General features: G+C 43.9%; 1 protein-coding gene and 1 long non-coding RNA gene across 3 annotated transcripts in view; one reads left to right on the top strand and one right to left on the bottom strand.

Annotated features, from left to right (window-relative positions):
- Positions 1 to 26,214, top strand: part of LOC138285789 (solute carrier family 13 member 2-like) — a 700,806-nt gene that overhangs the window by 135,786 nt on the left and 538,806 nt on the right. The window contains exon 2 of the mRNA XM_069226167.1: positions 11,534 to 11,662. Within this exon, the coding sequence (XP_069082268.1) occupies positions 11,534 to 11,662 (129 nt within the window). The remainder of the gene's footprint in view (positions 1 to 11,533; positions 11,663 to 26,214) is intronic.
- On the bottom strand, positions 16,444 to 17,753 carry LOC138285790 (uncharacterized). 2 transcript variants are annotated; one of them, XR_011201644.1, is made up of 4 exons: positions 17,686 to 17,753; positions 16,980 to 17,106; positions 16,843 to 16,887; positions 16,444 to 16,485 (listed from the first exon to the last, which is right to left on the bottom strand). It is a non-coding gene; the product is annotated as an uncharacterized lncRNA (long non-coding RNA). The 2 variants fall into 2 exon arrangements; XR_011201645.1 differs by having other exon boundaries at positions 16,980 to 17,066; positions 17,686 to 17,746.

Raw genomic sequence — 26,214 nt, 5'->3', positions numbered from 1 at the left:
GCAGGAAAAGTTGAGGTGGTATGACCGTTGCCGGTCTGGATCCAAGGGGGCTAAAGGGAGCTGGGGGCAGAATCGCTGGCAGAGAACCAGTGGGGGACCCTCCGGAACAAAATGGGTCTGGAGGCACACCAGTGGGGACGGGCCACCCAAATATGAGGTGCGTAGCCTTATAGAACTCACAAAGTTGGGAGGGAGTCTCTCCAGCTCCCAGTAACTCAGAGAGGGGCGAGCCGACCCCGGTGCAGACTCAACCGCAGAGCCAGTCCTAGAATGATAATGCTGCCTCGTCTCGTCAGATGATTTCAACTAACGTGGCGAAGTAGAGACCTCTTTCACTTCTTACTCTTCTTGAGCTTGTGGGACTTAACCAAAGATGACTTCAAGTCCAAAGAGGATCTTGGACTTCAAGACAATCCCAAAACCTTCCTCTCGACCAGGATTGAGATTGCCGCAGCATCGCATGTCGAGTGGCAAGGAGCTTCAGTGCTTCCTCAAGGCCTTGGGGCCCAGGGCCTGGCAGGCACTGCAGGGCTTGAAGCCGACCTTCCTAGTTGACATCCTGCCACACCAGGAGAATATTCTCAAAAAACATTTTGACAAAAAGTCGAAAAAAGGTCAGACAAAAATGGACTGAGGGTAGTTGTCACCGGATCTGTGCTGACTGGTGCGGACAGAAAACAAATGTCAGCGTGCTGGGTCACCGTGCACATCAGTTTTGGTGCAGATGATGCGGAAGGGAGCTGAATTACACTACCTACCAGCTCAATAGGGTACTGCTCATGAAAAATGTTCAGATACAGTCTGATGCCTGGGGATAATTTTAAGGTAAGGAGTCTGTGGCTAGGAGTCTCTATCAGATATTGACAGCACCGGGCACCTCCATTCCGAGATTACAGGAATGCTCTAAGAGTATGTCTTCCGGCTTTAAATCACTAAATCTGAGATACTTCATTTGAAAACTTTGCAACCTGAAGTAGACATGATTAAAAATGCACACCATTCGCAAGGCTGTTAAAAATGTTACATATTTGGGAGATACAATTACGGCAGACTTGGCAGACCTCTATAGAGTTAATCGGGCCCCCATTTTGTGTATTCTGAAGAATGATCTTCATAGATGAAGGTCACTTCCTGTGTTATGGTTCCATAGAGTGAAAACTATTAAAGTTAATATTTTGCCAAGGGTGCTCCATCTCCTTCAGGCCCTACCAATAGCAGTCCTCTGACCTTTTGTGGTTAAACAGGCCTTCCTGAAATATATCTGGAGAGACTGGCGACTTTGAGTATTCTATAAACTAATCTGCCAACCTTAAGAAAAGGGGGGTATGGAACTCCTGGATTTACAAACATACCATAGGGCCTCTCTGTTTGGAGTCCTCCCTAAAGGAAGCACAAAATCTTCCTACAAAATATGGATCCTTATAGACAGAGCCAAAGTGGACCTGACCCTCTGGGACCTCCTATGGATTTCTATGGCCGATAGCCCCTCAATATGTATCTTAGCACACCTACAAGTCAGGGGCGTAACTTGGTCAGCATGATTGTGGGTGGGGTGGGGTGGGATGGGATGTTAGCTTCAGATTTCCTGACAATCACGCTGGCACATGATGTTAAAATACATTATACAACATGCAGGATGCAGGAGAGGGGCTTAAGGAGCAGTGGAAAGGGAGAGGAATGTGCATTGGTATGTGTTCTAAATGAAAGTGCATTATTTTGTGAAAAAATAAAAAAAAATTAAGTCTTTCTAAATAGAGAAAGGGAGAAGTGCATGTGCGTTTTTGTCTGTGTGTAAAACATTCCTGATGAAATCCGACGAAGACATCACCTTACCCGACTGAAAGCACCTGCACCCAACTATTTATCACAAAATATATGTATTAATAGGGGGTGTAACACCCTGAAACTGCGCCCCTGCTCCAAGTGCTACACTGAAGGTATGTGACTGATTCATTAAATGGCAACAACAACTCATTATTTACCCCTACTCACATACACCTATACACTGAACATCTTAGCCCTGCTTTTACAACGGCCTTCTGTCCAGGGTTGTTCAGTGGATAATGGAGCAGGGACTGTATCACGGACTTAGATTTATAAAGAAGAGGGCGACATAACTCTTTTTGAATACTGTAAAAGAGATTTCGTTCTGGACGAGAAAAAGAGGTTCCAGTACACACAGGTAAGCATTGTGTCTCCCACTGTACAATAAAGGATGCGGTGTGCAGGGAACTGACCCCTACTGAAGTGTGTTTGTTTGGTAGGCGTTATGATTAAATGTATGATCTCAACACTGTACTTAGAGTCTCGGAAAGTAGACATGATAACGTGGAGAACGATTTGAGAGACGTCTAGAAAGGGAACTGTCAGACGCCCAATAGCTTCACAAAGGGAATGATCTAAAAAAAAACACCCACAATATGTCAGGGGATGAGGCTCCTAACAAGATGGTAGTTAACTGGTACTTATACCCAGCCAAAGTACGCAAATGCTGGCCCTCGGCTAGCCTGTGGGCTGGAGAGAATGCGCGCTGCACGGAGTATTCTTCAGATCTGGTGGGAGTGCCCTAAAATAAACCTTGGAACGAGATTCTGCTAGCACTGAAATCCATACTGAGTTATCCCATCTCAAAAGATATGTACTGATCACGGCTCTTACACGTGGTTTACAGAACGAAAGCAAAACAGACCGGATACTGCTTAGGAAGAGTCTTGGAGGAGCGAAAGCAACACTGGCTGCAAACTGGAGAAAAATAAACCCTCTATCACGCTTTGGTAACTGCGACACTGGAATGTGAGAGCAATGTAAAAATTGGCATACACTGAACACACTACTGACTTCGAGTCAGTGTGCCGCCCCGAGGCTGCCTGATGGAGGGAGCCTCATCACTGTCATGGCCGACCAGACCAAAGGCGTTCAACCTGTTTACTTACTAGAAATTAGTCGAAATCAATAAACAGCCACCATAACTGCAAAAGGCAGTTCATAGGGTAGACCTGGGTGCACTTTGAATTTCTCGGCGCAGGGTAACGGTGGACGTGGAAATGAACTGGCACAAGGAACATATAGTTCAGGCAGTGCTTAATTTGTAAATAAAAACGTGCCAGTGCCCAAAGCCCTCTTCTGGAACATGCGGCTGCTGCACTTAAATGCGCGAGCAAGGAATACTGAGGCAGAGTAATCCTAAAGCCATCTCGGGCCTCTTCAATCCATTTAAAGCGACTCCCTGCCCCTTCAGCTCACTCTTGTAGCTTTCTGCTTTCTCCCATTGTGACGCTTTTTGTTTTTTCTCTTCCTCAGTCTTTCCATATGTGTCTTTTGCTCGCAGCAAATGCTTTAGGCAGAAGAATAAGCCCTGGTTCTCAAAAATAAGTGCCGGTGCTCAGCATCGGAAAGAACAAGCACAAATTAAGCACTGATTTCAGGGGTCTAGGTAGCATATATGAAGGTCTAGGGCGTTGTGGAGGAGGGAGAAAGGCAGGTGGACGTTTTCTAATAATACTTCAATAGCAAATAAAGCTAGTGGTGAATTGACTTTTTTACCGTGACACCTTGAAATGTACTTGTTCGAGCTCTTTTGCAGTATTGTTTTATATTACATTTCAACAATGGTAATGAAAAAGAATGTGAAGAAAAACAATTGAAAATGCAGCAATGACATGATAGGAGAAATGGCGTTTAACAATCAAGGCTGATGGTTTAATTAAAATCAAGTTGCTAGGTTTCATTGAAAAGAGTACTTCCAGGTTTGTGGGTCTTGTAAAGTTCTGACTAGATTAAAATCGGTTGAGGTATTGGATGATGATAAGTGGCGGAATATTAACTCCTTTGATCCGGCCGCTAATTCCCCAGGGCACAGCTTGTAACATCTTTAAGGTATTAATGTATTTATTTATAAAAACAGAAGTTTGAGGCTTTCAACGAGGAAAGTGCTACACCGCAGTGAGATTCACGGCACAGTCTATGAACAGTTTGGTTGAATGACTTTGGGGATGATAACCAGTGACTGAGGCACAATGCAAAACATTCCATACTAGTATCTTGTCTGAGTACTTTCTCCTTTGTGATTTCTGTGGATACTCCCATTATTTTAGTTTGCCTGCAGTATTTGATGTATCCTGCAAACTGATTTAAAACTGTCAGCAGTAAAAACTGGAGGTGATATTTTAATGTACACTGCGTAGTGTATTTTCGTTGTTATTAGCTGAAGTTCAATAACTACAGTTTCTGATGGATACAACTACCTGTGGATTCCTCACCTAATGAATACTCCCATGGCGCCAGCATTCGACGGAAATCTTCTTACTAGTCTCTGCACGTCGACGAGGACGTCACTCTTGCCCACGCGACGCCGTCTGACGTCATACAGGCAATAAGAGGTCCTCGCCGACGTGCCGATGACAGTTCCCTTTTTTCCGTGCATTCGAAACGGTTATCTTCGAGGGAGCTACTGTTACCTTCGTGGTTACAGTGTATTGTCTGCTGCGTAGTCTTCTCTGCGGTAATAATGTCTCAGAGGAAGTTGGGTTTCAAGCCCTGTCGAGAGTGTGGGGGCAAGATGTCAGTTACAGATCCTCACTCCGACTGTCTATGGTGTTTGAGCTCCGACCACGACGTCTCGACTTGCGATTCATGTCAACACATAAATCCGAAGGCCCTCAAAGAGCGTGAGGCCAAGTTATTCATGGCAAAGTCAAAGAAGAAGGAGAAACATCATAAGAAGTCTTCTTCGCCAAGGTCTCACCGGCGTCATCGAGACTCCCGGCGCCGTAGAGACTCACGACGTCATTCCAGCAAGGAGTCTCGTTCGAGGTCACCTTCGGCTCGGCGTCGGAAGACTTGGGAGGTCAGCCCCACGGTCACGCCGCATCCTTCGACGCCGTTGCCCTCTCCGGCGTCACCGACTTCGCCTGGTCAGGCGTCGGTGATTGAGGTGGTGCAGCCTCTTGTGTTTTCTCCGCCGTCGCAGACGTCGAGGCCGGCGTCGGGGTCGCCCTCGATCCAGGCACCCCAGTATCCGGCTTTTCCCACTCCTGGAGCTGATAGTACCGCGTTTCTTAATGCGATGTATACCATCTTTCAGCAGATGGCTCCAGGAGCTGCTCCGGCTGGTCCTTCGGGGCCCTTGGCCTTTTCGTTGGGTGATCCTGCGCCTCTTCGGCCGGCACCCTTTATGCCCTTTCTCCCTTTTGGGAATGTGGGCTCGGCGCCGGTGCCGGCGTCGGTGGCCGCTCCGGTGGCTTCGGATGTTTCGGCCCCAGAGGTTGCCCTTCCGTCGAAGTCAGGATTTTGCCCTGTGACTCCGGTTGGTCCATCGGCTCCAAGACCTCGTCCTCCGGCTCCTGCCTCGGCGCCGAAGCTGCCTGTGGCGCCGGACGCGGCGTCAGATGCTTCTGGCGATCGGCGCCGTTCTTCGACGTCGGCGGAGGCCATGTCGACTCCGCGTATCGAGGAGAGACTTCATTCGAGGAGGCGTGCTCTCCGTCTTTTAGAAGAGCAGGAGTACCAGCGAGTCCTAGAGGAGGGAGAGATTGAGGACTCTGGAGACGGACTGCATGGTCTGGATACAGCCAGTGGGCTGGACACTTCCCCTGAGTGGGACCTTTCATCTCCAGGGGAATATACGGAGGAGGCTGCTTCCTTTCATGCTGTGGTGAGGAAGGCAGCAAGCTTTTTGGACCTGCCTTTGCCGGTGGCAGAGGCGAAGCAGAATTTGCTGACAGAGGTATTGCATCCGGCCTCTGCTGCAGCTGAGCCTCTCTTGTCATTTAATGAGGCTTTGCTGGATCCGGTGTTGGAGGTGTGGAAGAAGCCGGTGTCTTCCTCGGCCGTTCATAGGGCTGTGGCCAGGAGGTATCGAGCTGCACCATCTGACCCTGGCTTTCTCTCTAGACACCCTACGCCGGAGAGCTTGGTGGTGCAAGCCTCCTGTTCCTCAAAGTCAGCGCCTGGTTCCTTCCCGACAGTGCCTGGAGACAGAGACTCCAAGAAACTGGATGCGCAGTCCAAGAAAATATTTTCGTCATGCAGTTTGGCGTTGAAGGCCACCAACGCAACGTGCATTCTGGGGAGGTACATCCATGCTCTGATGGATGATATTTCGTCTTCTTTTACGGAGCTCCCCCAGGGTCTCTTGGATGTGGTCTCGGACGCCCAGGCTGCCGCGACCCAGATTATCCAGTCTGGGCTGGACACGACCGACTCGGTGGCCAGGGCGATGGGCACAGCTGTGGTGGCAAGAAGACAGGCCTGGCTCCGAAACTCAGGGTTCTCTGCGGATGTGCATTCGACCCTGCTGGACCTCCCGTTTGATGGGGACAGACTGTTTGGAGCCAAGGCAGATTCGGCCTTGGAACGATTTAAGGAGAGCAGAGCCACAGCCAAATCGTTAGGACTGCAAGCTCCTTCTTCCTCTGCCTCTTCTAGATTTTTCAGGAGGTTTCGGGGATTTGGGCGTGGCTCTTGTTCCTCTTCCTTTCGGGGGAGGTTCCAGCAACCCGCCTCTTCCCTCCCCTATAGGTCATTTAGAGGGAGGGGGAGGGGTGGGGTCCGTACCAGAGGAGCCTCTCAACAGCACTCTGCCTCTTCCTCGTCCTCTGGAGGGGTGCAGCAGGGGAAGCAGCCTTAGGCTTCCACCGTTTCCCACTCACTCCTCTCCTGTAGGGGGAAGATTACAGCATTTTCTCCACAAGTGGAAGTCTATCACAACGGACACTTGGGTTCTCGGCATTGTGGGAAAAGGCTACGCCCTTCCCTTTCGGGAGTTCCCGCCCTCATCCCGCCCCGCCCATCTTATTGTTCAGAAGAACACCTCCTGTTGCTAGAACAGGAGGTTCAAGTCCTCCTTTCAAAGGGCGCGGTAGAGTTGGTCCCAGAGCAGGAAAAGGGTTGAGGTTGTTACTCAAGATACTTCCTGATTCCCAAAAAGGATGGTCAGTTGAGACCAATCCTGGATCTGAGGATCTTGAATTGGTTCCTCAAACAGGAAAAGTTCAAGATGCTGACCCTAGCACAGGTGCTTTTGGCGTTGAACAAGGAAGATTGGATGGTGTCTGTCGACTTGCAGGATGCTTACTTTCATATCCCGATACTCAAGTCGCACAGGAAGTATCTCCGGTTTGTGGTAGGGTCGCAGCACTATCAGTTTGCGGTCCTCCCGTTTGGTCTTACTTCAGCACCTCGAGTCTTCACAAAGGTGATGTCAGTGGTTGCGGCGGAGCTCAGAAGGAAGGGGATAGCAGTATTCCCTTACTTGGACGACTGGTTGATCAAAGCCAAGTCCCCGGAGCTTGTGTTGCATCATCTGCAGTCAACAACCCAGTTGTTGTTCGACCTGGGCTTTTCGGTGAACGTGCCCAAATCTCACCTGGAGCCCTCTCAGCGCCTCCTGTTCATAGGGGCAGTACTGGATACAACATTGAGTCGAGCCTTTCCTCCGCCTCAGCGGATTCAAGATATTCAGGAATTGGTTCCAATGTTTCGAAATGGAGCGGTAGTTCCAGTCCTCAAGGTCCTTCGTCTGCTCGGTCTGTTCGCCTCCTGCATTCTGTTGGTCACCCATGCTCGCTGGCACATGAGGGCTCTTCAGTGGTGCCTCCGAAGGCAGTGGTCTCAACACAAGGGAGATTTAGAAGGTACTGTCAAGATCTCCAGAGATGCTGCTGTGGAATTGAAATGGTGGATTGCGGGCAACAATCTTTCACAGGGAAAGCCGTTCGCGCAGTCGCCACCAGTGGCCACGGTAATAACGGATGCTTCCACCCTAGGATGGGGAGCTCATCTGGGGGATCTGGAGATCAAAGGGCTTTGGTCTCCAGAGGAACAGGTGTTTCATATCAATCTGTTGGAGTTACGGGCTGTACGTCTGGCTCTCAAGGCCTTCCTCCCATCCCTTCGTGGTCAGTCGGTACAGGTCCTGACGGACAATACTACCACGATGTGGTACATAAACAAACAGGGAGGAGTAGGGTCGTACCTTCTCTGCAGAGAAGCTCTTCGGCTATGGTCCTGGGCGAAGGACCATCAGATTTGCTTGGTGGCAAATCATCTGGCCGGGGTCTTGAATGTACGTGCGGACAGTCTCAGTCGCCAATTCTCGGCAGACCACGAGTGGCGTCTCCATCCAGATCAAGTCTGTTTAATCTTCCAGATGTGGGGGTTTCCTCGGATAGATCTGTTTGCCACTCGGGAGAACGCGCATTGCCCGTTATTCTGCAGCCTCCAGTATCCGATGTAGGGAGCGTTGGGGGACGCGTTTCAGATAACCTGGTGCGACCAGTTGCTTTACGCGTTTCCCCCCATACCCTTGATTCCTCAAGTGTTGAGGAAAATTCGCCAAGACCGGGCCCAAGTCATCTTAATAGCTCCGGATTGGCCAAGGAGGGTATGGTACTCCGACCTTCTCCAACTCTCACTGTGCCCTCCGCTCCGTCTCCCTCTCAGGGCAGACCTCCTCTCGCAGTCGCAGGGGCAGGTTTTACACCCCAACCTCCAGAGTCTGCACCTACATGCTTGGAGATTGAACGGGGCAACCTGAGTTCCTTCTCTCTCCCGCCTGATGTAGTGGATGTTATCTTAGCGGCCAGGCGACACTCCACTAAATCTATCTACGCTAATAGGTGGTCTAAATTTGTTATGTGGTGTGGAGAGAGACAGATTGATCCCTTACATGCTCATCTGTCACATGTTTTGTCTTTTGCACTGTCTCTAGCGCAGAAAGGTTGTGCAGTGGCTACCATTAAGGGTTATTTGTCGGCCTTGTCAGCCTTCATTTGTCTTCCAGACCAACCGTCGTTATTTAAATCCCCTATTGTTCTCAGATTCTTGAAAGGTCTTCTGAATCAATATCCTCCGAAACCATTCGTTATGCCTCAATGGGATTTGTCCTTGGTCCTGACTTTCCTTATGGGGTCCCCTTTTGAGCCTATGCATTCTTGCCCTTTAAGGTATTTGGTTATTAAAACAGTATTCCTGGTAGCTATAACATCTGCAAGGAGAGTGAGTGAGTTGCAGGCCTTATCGGTTAAACCCCCTTATATAACGTTTTATGGGGATAAGGTGGTGTTGAGGACCAAGGCTGCTTTCCTTCCGAAGGTTGTTTCACCCTTCCATTTGGCTCAGACAATCACTTTGTCCACGTTTTATCCTCCGCCTCATCCTTTAAAGGAGGAAGAAAGACTACATCGCCTGGACCCAAAAAGGGCGTTGAGCTTCTATATTGACAGAATGAAGGATATCAGGCTGGAGGATCAGCTGTTTGTCGGATACGTGGGCAAGAGGAGAGGAAAGGCAGTCCACAAGAGAACACTCTCCAGGTGGGTTGTTCTTTGCATTAAAATCTGTTACTCTTTGGCAAAGAAGGATCCGCCTGAGGGCATTAGAGCTCATTCCACCAGAGCTAAGTCGGCCTCTTCGGCCTTGGCCAGGGGTGTTCCTGTGGTCGACATCTGCAAGGCCGCAACTTGGTCGTCCCTTCACACTTTTGTGAAACATTACTGTTTGGACTCTGAGGTCAGAAGGGACGGTCATTTTGCACGGTCAGTGCTGCAGGATTTCTTGGTTTGACCATTTAGGCACCCACCGCCGGGCGTGGTACTGCTTTGGGACTCTATTCATTAGGTGAGGAATCCACAGGTAGTTGTATCCATCAGAAGAACGAGTTACTTACCTTCGGTAACGACTTTTCTGGTGGATACATTAGCTACCTGTGGATTCCTCACGGTCCCACCCGCCTCCCCGTTGCCTTTTTGGTCTCTCCAAGCAATCCTTGAGTGTGCTCCTTTTGGTCTTCAAAGTTGCAATACATTTTGCATATATGATATTTGTATATATGTGTATATTTATATATAAATCTATATATATTGTGTATATACATGATTCGTATGTATAAATATATTTATTCTGAGGTTAAATCTACAGCTATTTTATTGCAATGTTGTGTGATTTACAATATTAAGAGATGTTGCTTTGCTCTTTCATTACATTGGGTTATTATTATTCTCATGCACGTAAAAAATGTTGGTACTGTCATCGGCACGTCGGCGAGGACCTCTTATTGCCTGTATGACGTCAGACGGCGTCGCGTGGGCAAGAGTGACGTCCTCGTCGACGTGCAGAGACTAGTAAGAAGATTTCCGTCGAATGCTGGCGCCATGGGAGTATTCATTAGGTGAGGAATCCACAGGTAGCTAATGTATCCACCAGAAAAGTCGTTACCGAAGGTAAGTAACTTGTTCTTTACACAACATATTATAACACCTCAGGCTAAGGACTAAGGGTCTAATATAGAGTATGACACATGGGTATTTATTCTGTAAGGATGATGGAGTAAATTACTCTGTTGCCATGAGGAAGTACCCTCCCATCAAATTTTGGGATGTCCACAGGCCCAGGGGACATCGCTTGCATTTACAGGAACCACCATCATGGCTTGGGGGCCATTTCACATTTTTGACTGTCCTTGCCACAAGCCTTTACGTGGTGGTGATGGACAGTGAAAACTGGTCATTTGTCGACCCACTGGAAATAGGGTAGGTGGACAAATGACAATCCTCCAACGGCCCTTTCTCTATTGGGCTGGCCGAGGTGTATGTCAGCGGTGGAGACAGAGGAGTCTCTGCTGTCAATATAACTGAAGGTCTGCCCGACTTTAAATGAGGTGGGTGGAATTTCCGTTTGGTGGAGTGGGTACTCCCTCAACAATGAAATGCCAAGCTATAAATCAGGCCCTCATTTTTGGGTGGTCTTGTGAAGTTTGATGGATATGAAGTATGCTCCAAAAACGACTGATGCCAGGCCCACCAAACTTGCTATGCTCCCACCCCATTTAAATGTGAGGAAATTGCAGGTTTTCCTCCAGCAGAGCCTCAGCTGACCCTGCCAGTGGAAAGCCTTGCCCTGGTGGCCCATCTCACTGGCCAGCCAAGTCACTGCTATGATTGCCCTACCCTGTTTAGGGGGGAGCACCATCACTAAATGCATCTGCATGGGTCTGCTGGCAGTCCCTGCAAGAAAATCAATCAACGGCACACACAGAAAACTCATTTTGTGTAATGTGGCAGATGCTCTCAAGACAGTGATATCCCTACCAGGCAGTTTTCAAAACATGCCAAGGTCTAAATTATTGAATGAATCCCCCTTTTCTAATTTCTCGGCAGGTAGATTGCTTATCTCTGAGCACTGCCTTTTGATATGCTCTTCCCTGGTCTTCTCTTCTCCACATGTTTATCTCTATATAACCTCGTTTATATTCTCGCCTGTATGCATTGTGCTGTGTGAGCTATCAATTGCGCTATAGCTGCTACACTCAGTGTGAGCTGTCATCCGTTTTGTATCTTTGTGTGTGTGTATGTATGTGAATGTGTAGTATAGTTTGTGTACATTCTTCTGTATGCTCCCCTCCAAATTGTTCTTGATACATGTTTTTAGCTTGCCTACTTCCTTCTGTGTCCCCCTGCCCTCGTTGCCACATTCTCAACACTCTCCTTTGTGCCTAGTTCTGTTTTCCTAAATACTGTCTATTCCATGTCTACAGGAAGCCAACTGTGCTTTTGTGATTATCCTGATGGCGATCTTTTGGTGCTGCGAGGCCTTGCCGCTGGCTGTCACATCACTGCTTCCGGTCCTGCTTTTTCCTATGATGGGTATCATGGATTCTACGTCGGTAAGCTCTAGAGTAGCTCTCATATTCAATGTTCATGCATCTCAGCTGTGATGTTCCTCTCAGCTTCTGTTGTATTTATCATGTTGCAGCTTGTCTACAATGTGAACGTAGTTGGGACTCCCCTAGTGTGAGAGGGGTTCATCACTGTACATGTTCATCAACGTACATGTGCATGTCATCACAGAGGTGATGCCCACATTGTGTGAAAACCTCAGTGACTCAAGTTGTCTATCTATCTATCTATCTATCTATCTATCTATCTATCTATCTATCTATCTATCTATCTATCTATCTATCTATCTATCTATCTATCTATCTATCTATCTATCTATCTATTACAGAATGGCAATGACCACTCTGTAGTTCTAGTTAGGGTGACCAGAGATAGGGATTTTGGGGATTTTAGTCCCTTAATATCTTTGCACCCGTTTGACGAATATCCGTGAAACTTTGCAGACTTGCTGCCCCCATTTCTTTGTCAGAGTACTGAAAGTTTTACATCGTTTGGTCAAGGGGCGCAAAGAAAAAAGCAGGGTCCCAAAACGGGGTTGAAATCCAATGCATTTTACATAGATGTTTGTCTTTCATGTTGGGCGAAAACCGCCAGTTGCATTTTGCTGACATTTGTCAGCATTAGATATTAGGATGCACAGATTATCCTTTTGGGTACTGCATGTAGGTACAGTAAGTATTTCTTAAGTTATAAGGTTTTCAACTTAGTGATATTTTGTAGCACAATACTACTAAAAGTAGCAAGGAAGCCCAAAGAAGAAACTATGCTGCATATGTAAAGTTTCATAATTACTATATGAACAACTGAAAGATTTATGGTCACATGCTAATAGAAATGCATACTGAACAGAATACATCTTAAACTACATAAGTTTTCTTTGCATGCTCTCTGGACCACAAAATAAAACTGACCCAACAAGCCAAACAAAAAACATATTTCTTATGCACCCCGTGAAACAAAATAAAAAGTAGACCTTTCAGTGAGCTACACAAACTACTATTTGGATGATATGATAATTGGCCACCAGGAAAAAAATATTAATCTATATTTTCATAACAACAATAATTGACTTTCATTCACTTTGGCCTTCATATGTAGCACAATCTTACTAAATGCAGTAAGGAAACCGAAAAATAAACTTGACTGCGTAAGTAAAATTTCATATTTGCTACATGAACAACTGGAAGACCCATTTATGATCACATGCTAAGGCAAACCCATAAATGAATACATAATAAATAGAATATATTTTAATCTACATACGTTTTCTTTGCATGCTCTCTCGTTCACAAAATAAAACTGGCCCAACAAGCCAAACTAAACCATCTTTCTTATGCACACCTGTGTAGCAAAATGAAAAAGTGCCCTAGCAGTGAGCCACACAAACTACTATTTGGAGGACATGATAATTGGCCATTAGGTAAAAAATAATAATCTAAATTTTTATAACAATAACAATAACAATGATTGCCTTTCATTTACTTTAGTAGCAAGGAAGCCCAAGAATAAACTAGACTACATTTGTAAAGTTTCAAATTTACTATATGAACTGAAAGACCACTTTATGGTCATATGATTACGTAAACCAATAAGCAAATACATAACAAATATAATTGATAAAAAGAAAGACATCACATTAAATCTGATTTTCACTCTGTAGTTATAGTTAGTGTTCTCAAAGTTAGGAATTCCTTGGGTATTAGCTTCCTAATAACTTTCCACTCATTTGATGAATCGCCACAAAACTTTCCAGACCTATAGCTTTTTCTATATTTTGAAATGATGTAAATTCTACATTTTGAAATGCCTTACATTTTTGTGGTGAATCCTTGAGCATACATGTCGATGTACTCAATTCAGACGGGAGACTAAAGATTTTTGAAGCCAAAAGTGGCTTAATTTTGGCTTACTCCCACCTGAAATGGCCTGTCGTTCAATAGATGTCAACTGGGGAAATACATTCTCCGGATTATCTTTTTTTAACTCTCCCACTTTCCTCTCTTAGAATATTAGCATACATGCTTAAGGGAGTGCAAAGATAAAAAGGAGTCCCAAAATGCATTTTTCCACCAATGCATTTTGCATAGATTATTGTTTTTGACATAGTGCAAAAAAGGCTCAATGAATTTGCATGAAAATTTGACAGGAAGATGCTTTTTGGGTACAATAAGTAAAGCAGGGTACTTTTTTAAAATTTATAAGACATTTTCCATTAGTGATACCTGTCATCATGGTAGTTTTGCGGAATTTCACACAATTTTGTGAAACTACTGGGGTACATGGTCATAAACATTTTAAGAAATACATAAACATATATATAAATATGTTTCCTTATTGTTTACCACTTAAATAAAGTGGTAAACAGTAGGGGGCCTATTATTTACCCATCTCTAAGCCCTATCACTGAACACACTAAAGGGTAGTAAAAAACAATATTGCTGCCTTTTCATTCTATGAAACAGCCATTACCTTATTATATATTGGCTTTTCATCGCCATGTACCACAGAATACTGCAAAGTTATCATGGTACACCATGGCCCAAAATATAACTAAGGCCTATCTGTTATACTGGATTGTGGTACCCTTGTGTCACTCATGATGTTTCATGGGCAATGAAATACCTAAGTCAGTTTCACAAAGGAGCGCAAGTCCACTATGCATGGCCCTGCAGTGATTGGTAATCTGGAGAAACGCAAGGCAACACAATTCGCTGTTTTGCATTACTCTGCATAGTCTACATTGCTGCTAAAGTTCACACACATCCATATGCCACACCATTGTAGCCCCTCTATGCTTTGCTATTTCACTCTACAACTCTCCACATACAAAACCCCACTCTACACCACTCCACTCTACGCTGTTACACTGTACGCAATGCCACCGAATGGCACTCTAGTCTGTCACTCCACTGTGCGCCACTCCACTGGACACTACGCCACTCTCCTCCATCCTACTGTACACTACTCCACTCTACTCTATATGCTACTCTACTCCACAGCACTCCAGTTTACATTCTACACTATTCGATTGGACCCCACTCCAATGTATGCCACTCCACTGTATGCTGTTACTCTCTATCCCACACCACAGTAGGTCACTCTAGTCTACATCACTCCATTGTATGCCACTCCACTGTATGCTACTTCACTATACACTATTACAGTCTTCGCTACTCCACTGTACAGCAGTCCACTCTATGCCACAACACTTGACCCTATTACAATGTACACAACCCCACTCTGTGCCACTACACTTTATGATATTACACTGTATACAACTTCATTCTATGCTATTCCATTGGATGCCACTCCACTCTACCCAACTCCATTCTACGCTATTCCATTGGGTGCCATTCTACTGTATGCCACTCTGGTCTACACCACTTGACAGTACACCACTGCACTGTACACTCCTCGATTATATGCTCTTCCAGTCTACTCCACTCTACTCTACACTGCTCCACTATATACTATATGCCACTCCACAATATGCTACTCCACTCTGTGCCCCTCCGCTCTGTTCCAGTCCATTCTACGCTATTCCATTGGACACCCCTCTACTCTGCACCACTCTATTCCATGCTACTTCACTCTACCTCACTCCATTGTACACTACTCCAGTCTACACCACTCCACTGCAAACCACACTATGTTAATCTACTCTACGCTATTCCACTCTATGCAATTCTATTCAACGCCACTGTTTTGTAGTCCACTCTGTGCTGTTCCACAGCATGCCACTCCATTCTACGTTATTACACTGTATGCAACTTCAATCTTTGCCCCTCTACTGTATGGCATTTCACTCTACTCCACTGTACCCAACTCCACTGTATGCTATTACACTCTACCCCATCTTATAATTCACTGCTTTAGTCTAAACCAGTACCCTGTATGCTACTCCACTGTACGCTGCTACACTATACGCTATTAAACTTTACCTAACTCCACTGTACACCACTCCACTCTATGCTACTACATAATACGCTATTACTGTGTACTCCACCCCACTGTAGAGTACTCCAGTGTACTCTCCTCCACTCTAGAAAACTCTACTACACTCTGTGCCACTCTACTACACTCTATCCATGTTCACTACGCTGTCCAAATTTGCGTTTGACTCTATGTCCGTATGCTGTATTGTACAATACTCTACTGCACTCTATGATCATTTCCAACATTGTACAACACAGCACTCCACTCTACTTAATGCAATGCCACTTAGGTTTATAACAGTTTCATCGACTGTACGCTATGTCAATTCAATGTATGCTACCCCATTCTACGCTAACCCACTGTACCCTATTCCATTGTACACCAATTCACTCTACGTTGTTCCACTGTATGCTACTGCACTCTTCTACACTCCACTGTCCAGTATTCCACGCTATACTATTCCACTGTATGCAACTCCACTTTATGGTAATCTACTGAACCCCACAACAATGTACGCCACTCAACTTTATACCAGTCCATTTTATGACACTCAACAAAAACAAAATTAGTGGAGCACACTGAGAGACCCAATGTATCAAAAGTTTACAGACAAATGTTGTCTTATAAGTAGAGTTTACAAGAAAGAATCATAAACTAAAAAAATATCCAAATAAGTTTTTCTAGTGGTGTTGGTAACAATAACATCAAACAATCAATACATATACAATACATACAAAAAATAAGTAGAAAACAAAAAATGATTTTTATATTATGTACATACACAATACAAACAATACAAGAAATACATAAGTAAGTATAAAATCCAAAAGCCATCAGCCGACCCGTTTTTCGTCCACACCGGACTTCTTCAAGGCTGAGAAAATCACAGTAGACAACATTCCATTATACACTAATACATACACTATTTCTAAAACTATTTTTAGTCTTTATTTCATTAAAAGAAAAATAAATAAAATCACCACCACGTCACCCTAGTAATAGAGAACAAAAGAAACCAACACCATGTATCTATAATCAGAAATCATTAAAAGTTATTGAAAAGTAAGTGCTGTGTAGAACACCCCGAGTGCAACTTAATACTGAAATTAGAAAGTCATGCAAATGTTATCTTGAATGACATGCAACGCCTGGAGGTTTGGAATTAAAGAGTACTCGGCTCACAACCCCATGCCACACCTCAGTACGGGTGCTATCTGTATTTGATAGATACCTTGAATAATCGAAATGGCACACGGCCCCGTATCCCCCTTCGCAACTGACCAGAGAAAGAAAGAGAATTCCATTAATCCTCCTTATTTTGAAAAACACCAACCCTATTGGTATTGACTGTTAACTTTCCATACTGACCTGGGTTCGTCAAGCGAATCCGTCTCTATAGGTCTTCGGACTTGAATTCACACAATCTTATTACCAGTTTCCTTTCAGCCTTCTGATCTGAGCTCGGAGACAAAGTAGTCTTAGTGTCCCTTATAATCTGTAACCAACACAATTAAACCCCCAACATTAGACACAAACCTACATTTCAAGATGTATGGATCCTTATATCTGATCCACAGTTACCTCATGATATAAAGAAAATATATATATATTTTTTTTAAATTTTTTTTTTATATCAGACCAAATCAAATTTATTTTCCCTCATACTGGGGGTCGCGTAACTACTCCTTATCCCAGACCACCCATATCGTCATCCCTATGGCAATGATTTGCTTAAATACTTCATTGTGTCCCCAAGCCAAAGCTAACCATTTTTAGCACGTGTTTCCCCGAGTGCTCAAACCGGCGATAAAGTAGAAAAACTGCATTGCTGTACATCTAATCAAAGCACAAGTTCTATAAATATCGTCTCATTATATTCCCGGGCAAGAGCTAATCATTTTAAGCAAGTATCTCTACGAATGCTAAAGCTGGCAATAAAGTGGTGCAACAGCATTGCCGTACATTTGGTCAAAACGCGAGTTTTGTAAGTATTGTTTCGTTATAAACACCCGAGCCAGAGCTAACCATTTTCAACAAGTATTCTCACCACACCAAACCTCCAATCTCATCTCACCTGTGGCAACAATTCATCCCTGCGATCACTTTCTTCCCCTCCAAGTCGGCACCAAACCTCGTCCAGAGTGTTTTACCGACCACTGAAACCCGCGTTTTAGTAACACAGCGGCCCTGCCGTATATCCAATCACAGCGCGAGCCCCACATCTGTAGCGCTCGTAGATGGCAGATTCCGCCGTAGGAAACAGAAAGAGGACTATCATTCTGTAAGAAACTAGGCGGCCATCTTTAAATGCTAAAACCACCCCCGGTCATATCACAAAAAAGGAAGAAAAAGTTTTACCAATTCACAAAGCGAGCCACATAGACCAACATGCTTGTTAGTAACAAACCAACTGCTAACCAAAGAAAGAAACTTCATTATTTCGTAGGGTCCTAAAATTCATCTGTGAACGCTATGAACCTAGTCGACTAATCCATGAGAGTAGAGAAGCATTCATCTGTAAACGCTAGAAACCTATTTAACTAATCCATAAGGGTAAAAGGGCATTAATCCTCTTAAAAGCAAAACAACCTGTGGCCATCTTTAGCTTTCAACCATCAATTTATACATGCTACATATATCCGAATGCAATTCAGGAAGACGCCCATCTGGACACCACAACCCAACAATACCCCACCTCCATGTGTATGAGGACAAAACAGAACCCATGCCAAAGAAGGTGTCCACACAGAAAGAGATTAGGGGTTTCCCCATGAGGGACATTGTGTGGCATGCCGTATATAGGTACAAAGGTATAGACATATTAATATAGTCATTTCTACATAGATCAGAAACATCTAACGTGTGAACAAAAATGCAGGCAATAATCATACAATTAAAGAAAATGATACAACTCGTCATCCAAATTCATTCCCAGTTCTATTGTTCTTAACTTAATTATCCATTTCGCTTCATTTTTCCTTAAATCAAGTGTCCTATTACCTACCCTAGGGTTCGTTGGAATATGATTTATGCCCATATATTTAATTACAGGGACTTCCGTGCCCGGATGTTTTTCATTAATATGTCGTACTACTGGCGAAGCTGTATCATAATTTCTCAAGGCTCTCATATGCTCCTGAATTCGTTCTTTCAAGGGCCTGATGGTACTACCTACATATATTTGACCACATGCACATTCTAATATATATATCACAAATTTAGTATTACAATTGATGAAAGTGGAAATTTTAAATCTCTCACTGCCATTATAGCTGAATTCAGAAATTCTGTGCATTGTCAAATTGCACATGTTACAATTACCACATCTGTGGAAGCCAGTAATTTTGTCAGAAAGCCATGTCAATTTGCGTTCCATTATAGGAGGTAAGAAAGTTTTACACACCTCATTTCTAACAGTTTTACCTCTTTTATGGATCATTCTTGGCTTCTCTGGGAGTAAACCCACAAGTGTGTAATCCGTATGTAGTACGTTCCAGTGTTTGCATAAAATACGATATATGCTTTGACTGTTCTGACTGAATGTAGTACAGAAATTGACTATTCCATATGGAGAACCTTTACAGGTCTTGGCATGTTGGCCCAATAGTGTGGCTCTACTCACTTTGTCAGTCTTTTTCCTTGCCACCCCTATGGTCCGTTTTGAGTAGCCTCTTTGTAAGAACCTATCTCTCAAGTTATTCAATTCAGCATCACATACGTTTGGATCACTACAATTCCTTTTTAATCTAATCATCTCCCAAAAGGGATGGCTGAGATTAGATTTCTGGGGTGAGCACTTTCAGCATGTAATATTGAATTACAGGCTGTTGGTTTGCGGTGAACTTTCGTATGGATCCTATTATATTCAATAAATATATCTAAATCAAGAAAGCAAAGATTACTTTTGCTGTATTCATAGGTCATTTGTATGTTAAAGATGTTAATGTTAATGTAATTATAAAATTCTATTAACAATTGCTCTGATCCAGTCCAAATCATTAATACATCATCAATGTATCTTCCCCCCAAAAAATATGTTTTCAGTCAGGGCAGAAGGGCCCCCTTTCTAAACATGTATTGCCTCGAAAAAACCCGTATACAAATTTGCATAGGATGGAGAGAACCTTGAGCCCATGGCTACTCCTTGTGCCTGTTTGAACCATTGTCCTTCATGTATGAAGACATTGTTCTCCAATATGAATTCAGTCATACACAAAAGCATCTCAGTATGTTCCCAATGAGATGCAGACCTACCAGAAAAGAAGTGTCGCACTGCTTGCAGACCTTTCTCTCTGGGGATACATGTATATAGAGAGGATACATCCAATGTGACCAGAGTCATATCTGATGTCCAAATCACATCCTTTTTTGAGCAACTCCATTTTATGGTAATCTACTGAACCCCACAACAATGTACGCCACTCCACTTTATGCCAGTCCATTTTATGCCACTCTCCTGCACGCTATATAATTCCACTCTATAAACGTTTACCACACTTTATGGCACTCTATGACATTCTACTCCACTCTATTGCTGTAAACTCCACTGTCCAACTCTATACTCCACTCTATGCTGGAACACTCCAATGTACGACACTGTATTCCACTATACAACCCCTTTCTGTAAGACACAGCACTCCACTCTACTGTACAAGACCGCATTCCAATTTATTACAGCTTACAACCTATGCTACAGCAGGACACTCCACTCCATGGCACTCTACGGCACACCAATACACCATATTGTACTTTAATCCACACTACGTTACACCACTCAACTCTACTCCACTGTGGAAGACATTACCTCACTCTACGCTACTATAGAACAATAGTCTACAAAGCTCCACTGTTTCACACACTACTGTACTCTATGCAGCTCTAATCTACAACACTGTATGCCACTCTCTGACACTTGAATCCTGTCCATACCTTTGTCTCCACTGTGTAACACTGTAGTATATACTATATTGTAAGCCACTTTACAACAATCCAGGGCTCATTTACTCCCTATGGCAAGTTTTATTTTATGAGCTATATTTAGATGGTACTCATCCCTTCTGGTCAGTGGGTAAAGAACAGGTATTCTGTTCGGAAACTGAATTAGCAATTAAAATGCCCATAAATATTATTCTTGTCACATTTTCTCTGTGTTCAGAGACAGAGGTCAAAAGTCAGTTTACCTTCTTGCAATGCATATACTTTTTCTTGTGACTGCAGAGTTCCAGGAGTGTGTAAGGTGAACTGTCTGACCTATATGAAATAAAAGGCTGTTGGTATCAGGTTTGTTCTAACACACAACATTTATATAACTAAGTCAACTTTACAAACATTTCAAAATATATTTCAGTAGCTGTGAAAGACCATTTATGTACATCTGTGTGATGAAAAAAGTATTTTGATAGGATAAAAAAACTCAGAACACTTTACCTGGTGATGTGCAATTATAAATGTTTTCTGAAACCCAATTTTCACAGATTATTGTTAATACACTATATAGTTTTATCAGTAAAGCAGGAAGTTAGTAGGAAGGTTTTCGAACATTAGTTGGAAATTTACTGCCTGTAAATGACAGTGCCCAACCACATAATGCTTTAGTAATATATTTATTAAAATGGAGTGTTTAAACATAAACTGATAAACAATCCTGCCCTGATGGGAAATCTATTGGTAAACTAAGAGGCAAGTCATGCGTGGATCATGTGTACCATATATGTGGGCTAATTATTCTACTTGGAACAAACGTTAAGTGTATTAAATCAAACAAAAGAGTATTTTTTTTACAGCAGAAATGCTGAACTCACATATATGAAGGTGCAGTCATATGTGAGAATGAAGAAAAAGGTTTCCAGGTCAATTACATTACAGTTAGGTCGACTAGCTTATTCAGGTCTAGTAACATTTTAATGATTTCTTTAGGCCTGCACTCTACTCCACTAGACTCTATGACACTATAGTACACTATACAACATTGTACGCAACTCTTTGTATGCCACTACACCCCACTTTACTCCACTCTGCTTTAACACAGTACTCCACTCTACTCCCCTACTCCACGTTACAACACTACATTCTAGGCCACTCAATGCCATAGTACTCCATAACAAGGTATGCAAATCACTGTACAACACTCTACAACACTGTACACCGCTCCACTCTACAAAAATCAGCTAGGCTGTATGTCACTCTACTGTAGTCTACATCACTTCCCAATACTGTACAACACCCCATAACTTTCTACTGAATAGCAAGGTATTGCAACTCATGACACTTTATTTGACCGTATGATATGCCATTCCACTCTACTGCAGTCCATGCCACTACAAATTGATAACACTCCACTCCACTCTGACACTTTACTCCACTCTAAGCAACCCTACTCCAGTGTGCTCCACTCCACTATACTCTACTCTATTATACTTTATCCTACTCTACATCACTGTACTATATTCCGCTCCATGCCACTCCACTGTCTGACAATCTACTCCACTCTACAATACTGTACTACACTCTATGCCACTCTATGACACTCTACTCCACTCTTTTCCCATCCACTGTACGCCACTGTACTACACTGTATGACACTCGACAACACACCACCCAACTTCTCTTTATTATAGGCCACTCCACTGTATGACACAGCTCTCTACAACACTCTCCTCCACTGTTCTCTATGACATTCTACTTGACGATACTCCATTCTATATCACTCTACTTTACCGTACTCCATTATAAAACACTGTGCTCCATTCTGACAATCTACAACACCTTACTCTACTGTTCGATATGCCATTTGAATGTACAACTTACTTCTCAGTCTCCGATACTTGACTCCACTATATAAGGCACCATGCCACTACACCATCTAACACTGTAAGATACGCCTCTACACTCAATCCTGCTCAATTCCAAACTACAATACTCCAGTCTATAATAGTAGACTTTACAACACTCTCCTCACTGTACTGTACGACACTCTACATAAAAACTCTCCACTTGCAACACTGTACTGCATACAGTGAAGTGGAATTGGGTAGAAGAATTGCATATTCTAGAGTAGAGTATTATAGAGTGGCATAGTTAGAAAAACCTTATGTATTCTTTCTAAACACACCCAAAATAAAATGCACAAACATAAAAATAAAAACAATTATAATTAGAACTTCAATTTACAATTTGCGTACCACCCTCAAATTACTATATGTTACACACCTCCAAAGACAGTCTTGTCACCTCACTCACCACACTACATTAACTATAACTCATGCCTTTTACATGCAGTGTTTATATGCTTGCATAACACATTACTTATTGTATGTGAAATCATAGCATTCATAACAATACATAATTTCAAAAGTGACACTATTTGTTGCAACACAGGGCATCGTAGAGTGGCGTGTTATAGTTTGTGTTATCTGGTTAACAAGCTGAAATGAGTATGTAAGGAGGTCCGCTACTTATAATAATATGAAGGTGGTGGATAAATTGTAAATGAAAGGTATAACTATTACTTTAGAATTTTGAAGTGGCAAAATAGGTTTTCCTAACTAAAACTAAGCTTTCATCATCATGAGGATGCAGGAGTGAGCACACTGGGAGCTCTGTTCCAGGGTGCTGTTACGATGCCCTTTGACAGGCTACATTAGAACAGAGAGGTCCTCTCTGAACATTTTTTGGCACATGGCTGTTCAATGGCTGAATTGGAGCAGTTGTGGGGCATCATGAATTCAGATCCAGAACAACATCCACTGGCACACACACACCATGTGATTGGGGGGGGTCGCCGACTTATTACGTGGTTCGTCCGTGCCCTGGCATACACTATGCATGACCCATTGTCCGCAACTCGCAGGAGCTGGGAGGGCGACATAGGTAAAGAGCTGATGAAGAAAGAATGGGACAGGGTACTTATATACCCCAGGAAATTGTCAAGAAATGCTAAGTTTCAAAATATCCAGAATAACATCCTGCACCAGGTCTATTTTACACCGGCAATACTCCAACAAATGTTCGGATAATCTGCAGACTGCCTGATGCCACCAGCAGGAGACGGACAAGCCACACATGTTCTGGGATTGCCCGGCAGCATTAGTGGAAGGCGTCACAACCACGCTGGTGGAGGTGACTGACCGCACGCATGTTTGCACAATGGGCAGTGCTTTGTTGGGGCTCTAAGAGCCATCAAAAACTGCAAGCACCATGAACCGCTTTATCGACTTGGCGATCCTCATGGTCAGGAGGCTCATAGCCATGCTCTGAAAAGCCCAACATTACCAGATGTACACCACTGGTGCGGTGCGACCCTTAAATGGGTAGGGTGGAGGTGGTGGCTCTGAGATGTGAGGAAACTTGTAGCTTTCACAGAGTCTCACTAGCAGTGGATTGGGAGATGCTGCTGCAAGACCTGCAGGCTTACAAAGCAGAGCTAAACACATGGACTTCATCAAGACACATATTCAATCCCAGTTTGGTATGCTCAGGAAAAGGTCTCTCCCCCTCTGATCCCTTCTCCTCTTTCACCTTCTCTTAGACCCCCCCCACCATTATGGCTTACCATTAGATTTGTGCCTCCTCTTGGCCTGGACCCAACCCCCGCCTTTGTTCCATTCCTCTGTAAGCCTCCTCTACCCCCCCATGTATAACTGTATGTGTCCCATTCCTCGATATGTAAATAATACCAACAATTCATATAGCTGTCTCTTATCTGTGTATTGCAAAATCTGTACATGGATATGGGTGAGATTAGATATTTTGGTGAATCTCATGTTGCCAAAACACATGCGTTCCAAATGGGACAAAGTACCCACCTGCCCTGTTATTGTTTCGCTTCATACTGTTGCTTATGTTAAGATGCAATAACTAGAACCAATACTCCTGTTTGTGGTATCCTGATGGAACACATGTACAAGATATGTTGATGCACAGCTTTATAAGAACAACATTACAATACCGATTTGATGTCAATCTACAAACCATGACGATGAAACTCAATAGAATTGGTTAAAAAAAAACTAAGCTTTAATGCATATATCTATCTATCTATATATATAAACATATATATAGATAGATATATATTACCTAGTGACGCTTGCCAGTAGCTAGTCATAGTCACAACCTAGTTTTCATTTTGACTTGGCTATATCGTTGGCGCCATTTGATGAATGTTTATGAAATGTTCTTTAAAAAAAGGGTGTCCAAGGGTCGTGATGTGCATGGAAAGTTTAATGCTGATTCGTGAAGCGAAGGCCGAGAAAAAGGGCAGGGGGGGTAAAAAAAAAAGTGTGCTTCCCAATTTAATTCCCATAGGGGTTTTGAAAACAACGACAGCCTGAACCACTGGACGGAATTACACCAAATGTTTCAGGAAGGTAGCTTGTATGTCTAGAGGCCCAAAGGCTTCATGAATACTTCCAATCTTGTGCAGGGATCTGATTGGCTGCCAACACTTCAACCAGGAAGTGTTGGCAGCTATTTTGAGACTCAGCTTAGGCAGAGTCTCAAAAACAAAGGAAAAAAAAAAAAAGGAGCAAGCGACATTTACTCTAACTCCCTTGTCTTGGTGCAGAGGCACCTCAGCTTCAGCAGAGTCTCAATAACAAAGGAGTATTTTGTTTTTTAATTCACTGCAGAATTAGTGAATATTCACAAAATGTTGTCATGAATTAAAAAAAAAAGCAAGCACTATCTCCTGCGCTTGCTTTTAATTTTGTCCCTGGGTGGGCTAGGTCCCAGAGCATTATTTTTTAATAATATTAAGGAGGGGGCTCACAGGGCACCCCCTCCTAGGACTTACTAAAGCTCCAGGACCACCACCTCCCTGGGGCGAAATGACAACATATGTGGGGGGCAGCCTCCACAACCCGAGGACCACCACCTCCCCACGGCAACATGGTAAACAAATATAAAGGGGGTTGGGACCACCCTACCCACCAGGGACAACCACCCCCCGGGCAAATATCCTAGGACCGCCGAATCCCCGGGCTGTGTATATAAAGAATGCAGAGGCCATGTGCCCCCAGGGACCACCACCTCCCCAGGCAACATTCTCAACAAATATATGTGGGAGTACTGCGGAGCCCCCCTGTCTGTAAGGTGCCCTGGGGACCACCACCTCCCCATGGCAACAGAATGATTTGGAGAGGGGGTCTGCCACAGATCCCTGGGTGGGGCATACTGAAAACATAGAGGGGGTGCCTTGGAGCCATACATTGCCCTGGGGACCGCTACCCACAACAACCGGCTCCCACTACCTCCTGAGGTGCCCACCCTCATGAGGTAGCTGTTTGCTTGGTGGGAGCCAGCATCTCACACCAAGTAGAAGCAAACAGTCTGCTTTCATCAAGCAAGAGATTTAAAAATGCTCCTGCTTGCTGAAAGGTAATATGCGGGCATGGAAAGGGATGAAAACATTGCTCCTCCACGCAGAGAGCATCACTGGTGACATTGCAAATGATATAACTGATGACATCACTGACAACATCATCCAATGGGTGTGTTGGTTCGTTTTATAGTTTACATAGAGGTGGGTAACTACAATATGACTTTTCTACCTATTTTCGTACAACTTGTGTCCAGCTAATAGGTGTGTTTACAAAACTCATGTGCT

Source organism: Pleurodeles waltl, chromosome 3_1, assembly GCF_031143425.1.
Source record: "Pleurodeles waltl isolate 20211129_DDA chromosome 3_1, aPleWal1.hap1.20221129, whole genome shotgun sequence".
Classification (NCBI taxonomy): domain Eukaryota; kingdom Metazoa; phylum Chordata; class Amphibia; order Caudata; family Salamandridae; genus Pleurodeles; species Pleurodeles waltl.
This window is presented reverse-complemented; position numbering and strand designations above follow the sequence as displayed.